This window comes from Artemia franciscana, chromosome 15 (assembly GCF_032884065.1).
Source record: "Artemia franciscana chromosome 15, ASM3288406v1, whole genome shotgun sequence".
In the NCBI taxonomy this organism is placed as follows: Eukaryota; Metazoa; Arthropoda; class Branchiopoda; order Anostraca; family Artemiidae; genus Artemia; species Artemia franciscana.
The window spans coordinates 29,463,985-29,474,457 of record NC_088877.1 but is presented as its reverse complement, the minus strand read 5'-3'; the positions used below and the strand labels follow the sequence as shown (position 1 = coordinate 29,474,457).

The following is a 10,473-nucleotide window of genomic DNA, read 5'->3' as shown; positions in this document are numbered from 1 at the left end:
CAAATATTAGTGGGTTGCTCTTCCTCAACTCCTCGCACGTCACGCTAAAGTTTGAATTTTGTCCAAATTCTTTAAAGGAACAAATACACCAAAAATGAAAACTAATTTTTTAAATTGGTCTAGTCTAGCGGAAACAAACAGAACTATATATGTTCTAAAAAATTATGAAAAACCAGGAATCAGTTCAAGGTAAACGAGCTTCAACTCATAGTTATCCTGGAAGCAGACAGACAGACAGACAGACAGACCGACAGACCATTCGTCGTAAATTTTAAAAATAAAGAACTTGTGTTACTGCAGCAGACAATGAGTCAAAAAAGAAATAATCATATAACCTTAGAAGGTGTTACTTTCTTGAATGTTCTGATAAAAGAGATGTTGGGATCTAGTTCAGCAAAGCTCTTTCCAAAAACAAATTTGAGTCATGCTTTTTGAAAAGAGCTTGGTTAGGCTTGCTAGAATGTTTGGCACTCAAGTATCTTTCAACAATGAAGCAATTTACAGGTAAAAATTATTGGCTCTAAAAGAAAGTATCAAATTGTAGCCTATTGCTTGTTTTTCAGAATCAATGACTTTCACTGATACTTCATGTAGGCTATGGTAAGATAGCCTAGGCTACCCAGTAGACTGTGTGATTTGCTTGAATATTTTAATATATATCTACCTCTTATTCATTATATAATAGTAGTACATACCTTTTATGCTGTTTTGTTGTATTTCAAATAGGCCTACAAAATACTTTGAAATATAGCATCAATAAGTCTACTATCTTGCCAGCCATAACATAAAAAATTAGATTCAGGGCTGTTCATGGGTTACAAGACAACTGGCGCTGCTGCCCAGGTGGCAAGGCAATGGAGTTGCCTATTTTGATCAATTTTTTTGGAATTTTTTTCTAGTTCATACAGACCTAATTGACTTACCAATAAAGTGATCATGTCACTTGATAACTTTTTTTGGTTCTTTACAAATATAATAATTGCTTCTACTGCAAATTCCAATTTAAGCACTTTTTGACACAAACTAACCTAAACTAATCTTATTAGCCTATAAATAATATTGGCACTAAGAAAATGTAGTATTATTTTGTCAAAAATGGCCAAGAAAATGGCCAAGAAAATGGCACTGAGAAAACATAGCATTATTTTGTTAAAAACAAATGATAACTCATACTTTAATTGAAAATTTGTCATTTTTAAAAGCTCAAAAAGTGCAAGCTCAAAAATTTGAAGTAGAAGCAATTTTAATATTCATAAAAAAAACATCAAGTGGTGTTTTTACTTTATTAGTAAGTCAATTATATCAATGGCAAAAAATTTACCAATTTTTTATATTGATTTAGCTGTTAGCTGATATTTAAGTCAGGAGGGGTGAATTATAATTATATTTACCCCATGTACTATCAACCCTAGGAACAGCTGTGATTACATTTGAACTGTAGATTGTATGTCATTCTGTGCCATTTCAGATGAGATTTCTTCTTGTTTGAATAATAAACAAGTTTTACTTGCAATAAAGCATGATGGCAGAAATTTTATTTCAAACAATTCTTGACAGGAAACATTTCAAAAGTATAGTAGTTCAGCATCCAACTTATTCTTGTACTTGAGAGTACTTCAAACTAGCATAAGAATTCTAGGCTCATGCTCTGTAAATATTATTTTACATCAAGCAGTTCTTAGTAGAAAACTGTAAGGAGTCAGAAACTTTTTCAAACAACAAGAAAATATTTTTAATAGAAATTAATACATAAAAAGAATTGCCTTTTGAAAATGTTTAGTTGGTCCACAACTGCAACTGAAATAGCTAAAAATATTGACCTGCTGTACTTCATTGGTTCTTCATTGACTTTTCTCTCTTTGTTCCTTGTCATGGTTGACCAGTTCAGCTCAAAATGTTACATTTATGAAAGGATACATTTTTATTTGGCTTGCAAATTCTGCAAACAAGTTGTGTTCTGTTCAATTCCCAATCCAGTCTCCAGCATTTGTTTAGTTCCTATGTGAACTATAAGGTCCTGGTTTTCTAGATTGTTTTTTTTTTTTTTTCCAGATTCAAATAGAATAGCCAAAAGACTCATAAAGAGTGAGAAAAGGCAAGTGAATATCTTGCAATTCATTTTGAAAAAATTAAAATAAATCAAGTAGACTTAACAGAGAATCTGCAAAAAGAAAAAAAGTACAAAATACCAGGAAAATGCAATTCAGACTGCCTGAAATTCAGATTTATTTAAGAACCTTACAGTGAGCTGGATCTAAAGCCTATTTATGCTATTTGTCATGAAAGTCTATCTAACAATGCCATGAAACTGTCAAAACTGAGAATTCATTAGCAATTAAAACACCCAGATTTAATTGACAACTGACTTAAATTTTTTCAAAGAATGCATGAAGGTGTGAAAAAGCAAATAGAGACTTCAAAAATATGGCTGCTGAAGCTAAATCCAAATTAATGGCTTCCTACTTGATATCACTCCAAATAACACAGAATAAAATGCAATACACAATAGGAGAAGAATTAATTAAACTTTCAATGTTATAAGCTGGTGAAGCTATTTTGGGAAAACAGACTATTCAAAGATTAAAGTTAACTCCTATGTCTGCTAACACTGTTAAGTGCAGAATTGAAGAAATAGCTAAAGATATTGAAAATCAAGTTATAAAAATGGTAACAAATATGCCATTTTATTCAATTCAACTTGATGAATCTACAGACATCAGTAACAAACCACTCCTCCTCTGCTTTTTAAGGAAAGAGTTTCAAGCAGAATTATAAGAAGAACTTCTTTGCTCCTTGAACTTGGCAGGCAGAACAACTAGCTATAATATTTTTAAAGCATTTGATAGCTATTTCCTGAAGTACAAAACTGAATAGAAAAAATGTATTGGCACTTGTACAGACAGGGCTGTAAACATGACTGGATATTTCTCAATAGTTTGTTGCAAGAGTAAAAAATGTTAGTCACCCAGATATTCTATCTATCCATTGCATTATGCATTATGAGCTCATAGCTAAAAGTGATCAGAGGGCAACTAACACTCCTCTCATGCCCGCTATTTCCCCAAACATATCCAATCAAAATTTTGAGATAGCCATTCTGTTCAACGTAATTGAAAGGTCTGGAAATCATGTCTTTGAGGATGACAGCCCCTCCCCCCAGAGCACTCGGAGCAAGGGTTGTAAATTATGCCCTGGGGGCATATAAGGTATATATAGAAAGGGTGATTGTATAAAATTTGGGGTGGGGGGCTCATTGGATCAGTAATTAGAATTTCTAGTGCTGTTTTTAAGATTTAAAGTGATCAGGGGCTGGATACCCCCTCCCACACCTTGTATTTTCTTGGAATGATCCATTTTGTTCAACGTAACTGAAAGGTCCTGAAATTATGTCTTTGAGGATGACAATCCCCAACATTCCTTAGGGCAAGAGTTGTAAACTATGCACTGGGGGCATATAAGGTACATATAGAAAGGGTGATTATATAAGGTTCAGAGGGGGCTTATTGAATTTTTTATCCAAAGTTTTAGTGCCATTTTAAACATTCAGAGTGATCAGAGGGTGGATACCTCCTCATCCCATGCTTCGTATTTTCCCGAAATGCATCTGTTAGAAATTTCGAGATGGCCTTTTGTTGTCGTGGAAACTTCAGAACAGCTCTTTTGATTAGAAAAGGGCCAGTGTCCTTTTTAGTCGTCAAGAGTGATTAGAGGGCAACTAACCCACCTCCCACGCTCACCATTTCCCCAAACACATCCAATCAAAATTTTGAGATATACATTTTGTTTAACATAATTAAAAGGACCAGAAAACATGTCTTTGAGGATGACAACCTCCCTCTCCAGCCCTCAGAACAAGGGTTGTAAGTTATGCCTTGTGGGTGAAATAAGGTGTATACAGAAACGGTGATCGTATAAACTTTGGAGGGGTTCTTTGGATAGGTAATCAGAAGTTCTAGTGTCCTTTCTAAGATTCAGAGTGATGGGAGGATGGAAAAATCCCCCCTCCGAACCTCGTATTTTCCTGAAATGCATCTGATAGAAGTTTTGAGATGGCCATTTGTTGTCCTAGAAACTTCGAAAAAGGCTAATTTGATTGGAAATTGAAAGGGCTAGTGCTCTTTTTATTAGTCAAAAGTGATTGGAAGGCAATAAGCCCTTCACACGACCATCAATTCCTAAAAAACCTCTTATCAAAATGTTGAGATAGTATTTTGTTTAGCGTTGTTGAAAGGCGTGGAAATTATGTCTTTGACAACCCCTATATCAACTTTTTTTGGTACTTGACCAGTGAACATCTAATTGAATTTAAGCCGGATTAACTCTGTACCTGTTTGGAATAAATTAAGGATTATTTATGGATTGTGGCTCTGAGTTAGTATTCAGCACTACTATCATCTGAATCATGCACTGAGATACTTGGATTACTGGCAAATTACTGGATTATTTGCCCCACTCAAAGATAAGTTATTATTTATTCTTATTGCATTCATTCAGCCAGTGCAGATCATTTCATAATTGTGCTTATTGAGAACTTCTCTGTGGATATACCTTTTTTGCTTAATTGTTTTTGGACTGATGCCGAGTCGTGAGTGAAATTTGCTTATCATGGACAATTGGAATACCAGTACGCTTTCTTATTGCCCAATTTTGAACTTTGTTCAGCATAATCTCGATGAAGGGTTGGACTATCAGTTGATTGTGAAATACGCTACTGATTTTTTCCCGTATGAAGACGTTCTTGGCGCTAAGAACTTTTATATAGCAAGTGCTTCCCAGATGAGCCTATACCTCGTCGTTTGCGACCCAGTGCTAAAAATAGTTCATTGTCGGACATTATCGCAACTCTTTCTCGCTGCTCTGACGAAAATATTGATATTCCAGAATTCGTGATCAAATCCCCCTCTGAAGTCCCCAGCATTCCGGCGTCAGCTTATTCTATCCTTACCGCCAAAGTCAACCAGTGCCTTGATCAGCTAAAATTGTTTGCTCACCTCAATAGTCCAGCAACGTCTATAAATAGTTCTTTAGTCTCATATAGTAAGGCTACCAATCGCAAACCCTCATACGCCGTCGTTCTTAAATATCCGCCTCCAGAACTAAGAGACCCTGCTTCTCGCAAGAAAAAGCTTGATTCTTTAGCCGAACATGACGGAATTATGTCGGTAAAGTCTGACCCGGTACGGAAAAGATGGGTTGTTGTCACGCGGGATAAAGTTTCCGCCAATTCTCTTGCCGCATCTGCTGTTGCAAGCTATCCAAATATTCTTGCTAAAGTGATCGATCGCAAACTTCTTGGAGTAATTAGGGGACTTCCCGATAGTGTTTCTGGCAGTATACTCATCACCGCTATTCCTGGTCTTGTTGAGGCCACCCTGATTGGCTCTTCTCATACATTCCGTTTAGAGTTCCTTGATTCCGCTGCACTAAAATCTGCCATTGCTACAGGTCTAAGCTTGGGTTACGAGTCTTTTAAAATATCAGAATACAAAGAACTACCCAGACGGTGTGTTAGATGCCAAAGTATCCATCATTCATTAGCTCACTGCCCATGTGCCTTGAATGAGATGAAGTGCTCTATATGCTCTGGATGCCATTCAAATACTAAAGACAACCCTTGCTTAGAGGCTCCAAAATGTGCCAACTGAGGTGAAGTTCATGTTTCCTATAGTAAGAATTGCCCAGTGATCAAACGAGCTCTGAACTCTGCTCCAAAATGAACCAAGCCACTATTTTAAGTTTTGCTTCTCTTAATATTAACGGCACAAAAGACAAAGATTTGTTAATTAACGAATTATTAGTCAATGACATAGGGTTCTTGCAAGAACATCTTTTGACCAAATCAAACGTTTCTAGCCTAAGGCGATCTTCTGTCCACCTTTTTTTTTTGCAAGAGGCCAAGAAAACTAGAGTCGCCCTTCCGGTGGTCTAGCAATTTTCTTCCGTTCCCCATCAAAGCCCTCTGTGATTCATTGTGATGATAACATCTTAGCGATTCAATGTGACAGTACTGGCTTTATAAACGTTTATTTACCTTGCGATCGACGTTCTATAGCATCGTTCACATCTTTTGCTAAATGTTGCTCCAGTTTAAAGTCTCTACTCGAAAGTCTAGGTTTAAAAGACCTAAATTGGGATTTAAGTGGGGATCTTAACTGTGACTTTCTTTGTACCTCCGATAGGTCAACCCTCTTGCTAGAATCACTTCCTAGCAGATATCACGTCGCAGATAAGAGCCTCCCATTCATGTATATTCATAACAGAGGCTGTTCAAATTCAAATCTGGATCACGTGATCACTTCCAGTTCCAGCTTATTATCATCGATTGTCAGGGTGGACGAAGAGGAGATTGATGATGGTCACCTTATTCTTAGCTGTAATTTGTCCTGTGAGCTATCTGGCAAAACACTTTCGGCTCAGCCGAAGTGGCCAAGGTATATGTCCCCCTATACCTTGCTACGCTAACTGCTTTACTGTCGACCATAAAAGTGCCACATCACCTGCTGCAAACTTTGGTTTCCTCGCCTTCAAGTGGAGTTGACCTAAATTGCTATGATTATCAAATTGTCCATTGCCTTAAATCAGCTTCCAAAGCTGCAGTGCCTGTGGATAAAGTTCGGATTGGTACTAGGAAGCCTAATTGGAACATTGATCCTGAAATAAAACGTGCTAAGCAAAAAGCCAAATTTTGGCTACGTATGTGGATATCATGTGACTGACCATCGTCTGGAGCTGTTTTCTCTGTGAAACAAAAATGTAAACTTGAATATTAGGCCAGTTTAAAGAGAGCACGCTTGAATGCATGGCCAGGCCCCACCAATAAGGCCTCCTGGAATAAGGATATTAATAGTGAGAAATGTTCCCCATCTGCCCTATCTTGTCTCCAGCTAGCTAATTTTGTTTATCATTTTAAGAATGTGTTCAGTGTATTTAATAATTTTCTTCAGTCTTTTTATTATAAGTTGCTTAAACTGCTATTACCATACCGTCTCTTGCAGGCTCACGTCCAGCCAGTAGCAATATCTGAAATTCGCCGAGCTTTAAGAAAAATTAAACGTTCAAATATCCTTGATGGTGACGGCCTTTCTTACGGACTTTTTGCTTATGATTGTCCTGCTCTACTTAACCATCTACAAATATTTTTCCAGTCTTGCCTAGCACAGTCGCTTGTTCCTGATAGTTTCCTTTGTGGTCGTGTAACGTCTATTCAAAAGCGAGGCAAGGACCCCACGTCCTGTCTAAATTATCGTCCCATTACAGTATCGTGTTTTTTAAGTAAGTTGCTTGAACATTTATTACTACCAGAAATTGAGTTGAATTGTGATTTTACGCCTTTTCAGTTTGATTTTCAGAAAAGTTTCGGTTGCTCCCATGCACATCATGTTTTAAGCCAACTCATGAAAGATGCCGTAAAAACTAAAATGTCTTTATACTGTCTTAATGTTGACATTTCTGGGGCTTTTGACAATATTGTGCACTCTCAGGCTCTATTTTCCCTTGCGTCTTCAGGTGTTAATCCTTTTGTACTATGTTTATTGTCTTCTTGGTATTCAAAGTCTAAAATTCAAGTTACCTGGAATGGCCAAATATCTGACCCGGTAAAAATTAATAAGGGAGTTCGGCAAGGTGCCGTGTTGTCTCCTAGTATATTTAAATGTGTGCTTGCATTGTGCCTGCGTCCCCTTAAAAGTTCTGTTTTTTACGGTAATATTGGTTTGTCTTCTGTTGGATATGCAGACGACGTTCTTCTTGTTGCCCGGACTCGCCGTGGATTGCTTTCCAATTTTACTATTTTAACCAATGAACTATCTAAGATTGGACTGTCAATTAATGCATCTAAATGTGAGTTTATTTGTTTTAATAGCCCTTATGCGGTCGCTCCATTCGTTGCTTGGACTACAGTTCTGCCATATTCTTCTTTAGTTAGTTGCCTTGGTCTGTGTTTCGGTCCAACACTTTCCACTACCTGTTCATCCATAGTGAATCAAGCCGTGAAAAACCTACGCATCGCTTACGGAAAAATGTCCCCTAACAACGGCTTGTGCATGATTTATAATGCTTATTGCGCCCCTGTGCTTTTACTTTTATCAGGCATGACTCATCTGTTTCGTAAGAAAGATCGCCATACTCTACGTGCGGCTTATTTCAGATATTGCAAATTCCTCCTCCGGCTTCCTAGATGGCACCGAAACAGAAAAATAATTGCTCGATTTGGTTTAATAGATGTACCTTCTCGGATTCGGTCTTCCAGTCGGATTCGGTCTTCCTTTTTACATACATGACTTATGTAAAAAGACTACCAACTTTATTCACGTTTACGACCCTCTGCAGCCTTTTTTCCATATTGATACTGGTTAATTAGTCCATGTTGTCTTTTGTTAGTTTAATTTTTTTTTCTCGCTTTTTATCGTTTTTGTTTTTGTTTATTTATAATACTCCGTACTTTGTGTTTTTTATACTTTTACGGGTAATAAAGTTCATTCATTCATATCTTCTCAAGACCAAAATATAACTTGCACTGAAAAAAAAAACAGGTATGGATTTGTCTGTTGAATGTACACATACTGTTATATATTCCTTAAAGTTTCGATATTTTTCAATTTATTAAATTAAAAAAAGTTAAAACATTTTAAACGCATTTTTTATAATTTAAATCATAAAATAGATAACCGAGTCAACCTTGAAATCAGTAAAAACTAGACCTACGTTGCCTGAGCAACTTGAAGTGTTGCGGCAGCCTTTTTCCGGCTTCGCCGAATAAAGTGTTGTGAGAGCAACACTTTGGTTTTGTTTCTTTGCTATCGGTTAAACGCTGAAGCTTTCAGCCTATCGAAGCTTTTAAAACGTTATGTTCAAAGAAGAACGTGATCAGTAATCACATGATCAAAGGCTATTCCTCAGCGTTGAAAAAAACAACAATAACAAAAGAATATCGAAAGAAGGGACTAAATTGACTTTGCAGCCAGTTGAACTTTATCCTTTTCAATCGTTGACATCGTGACGGATGAAAGCTTAGAACACTATCTTATATAATCCAGTTGGTATTATGAAGCTATCTGTAACTTTTCAGGATCAAAATATTATAAATGACACTATTAATTATGAAGAAACTACTATGACATATTTTTTATCAGCTCATCACGAGCTATCGATAATACCGAAAGAAGGGACTAAATTGACTTTGCAGCAAGTTGAACGTTATCCTTATCAATCGGAGACATCGTGACAGGTGAAAACTTGAAACAGTATCTTATATGATCTAGTTGGTATTATAAAGCTATCCGTAACTTTTCAGGATCAAAATACCATAGATTACACTATTAATTATTACGAAACTGCCTCGTTGTTTTACGTTATCGTTTGTACCCGTTGCGTAAACACTTAATTCTAGGTTACAGTGAGTATGGGTAGGCTACACCAACTAGCAAAAGTTACAAACCCCTCTTCACTGAAGATGATTGTAGCCTAACAGACGATTATTACTTACAGGTCCCCTATATGTCTTGCCACTGGAACCAACTCGGTCTTACCATCAAATACACTGGAAACAAATAATAGGTACACCAAATAGCAAAATTTGCAAACACCTCATTGCCGAAGATGATTATGAGCTAACAGCCGACCTTTCCTTACAAGTCCCCTACATGTCTCACTATTGGTATCGGCCTATTTTTGGTTTCAGTGTGTACTTTACTTCTGAAGTTGTCAACCCCTTGGAATTCTCAAACTGGTATAAAGGAATTTTTGTACCAAAAAATGGATGACATATACTTTGGTCAGCTCATCACGAGCTATAATAGTAAAAGAAGGGACTAAATTGACTTTGCAGCCAGTTGAACTTAATCCTTTTCAATCGTAGACATCATGACGGATCAAGACTTGGAACAATATCTTATTAATCTAGTTGGTATTATAAAGCTATCTGTAACTTTTCAGGATCAAAATACCATAATCTCTGTTAATAAAACTCTATTAATTGTTGCGAAACTGCCTCATTGTTTCACGTTATCGTTTGTACCCGTTGCGTAAACACTTAATTCTATGTTACAGTGAGTATGGGTACACCAACTAGCGAAAGTTACAAACCCCTCAATGCTTTCATTGTTTTAAGTTATCGTTTGTACCCGTTGCGTAAACACTTAATTCTAGGTTACAGTGAGTATGAGTAGGCTACACCAACTAGCAAAAGATAAAAACTCCTCTTCACTGAAGACGATTGTAGCCTAACAGACGATTATTACTTACAAGTCCCCTGCATGTCTTACCACTGGAATCAAATTGGTCTTACCATCAAATACACCGGAAACAAATAATAGGTACACCAACTAGCCAAAGTTGCAAACCCCTTATTGCCGAAGATGATTATGGTCTAACAGCCGACTGTTGCTTACAAGTCCTCTACTTGTTTCACAATTGGTATCGGCCTTTTTTTTGAATTTGTATTGGAATTGGTATTTTGGTTTCGGTGTGTACCCT

The 10,473-nt window shown here is 36.8% G+C and overlaps 1 protein-coding gene across 2 annotated transcripts in view; it reads left to right on the top strand.

Annotated features, from left to right (window-relative positions):
* Window positions 1-286: 286 nt before the first annotated feature.
* Window positions 287-10,473, top strand: part of LOC136036299 (putative fatty acyl-CoA reductase CG5065) — a 103,447-nt gene continuing 93,260 nt past the window's right edge. The window contains exon 1 of one of the 2 annotated variants that reach the window (XM_065718448.1): window positions 287-504. In XM_065718448.1, coding sequence (XP_065574520.1) covers window positions 425-504 — 80 coding nt within the window. In that variant the 5' untranslated portion in view covers window positions 287-424. The remainder of the gene's footprint in view (window positions 505-10,473) is intronic. The other variant, XM_065718451.1, reaches the window with a different exon arrangement.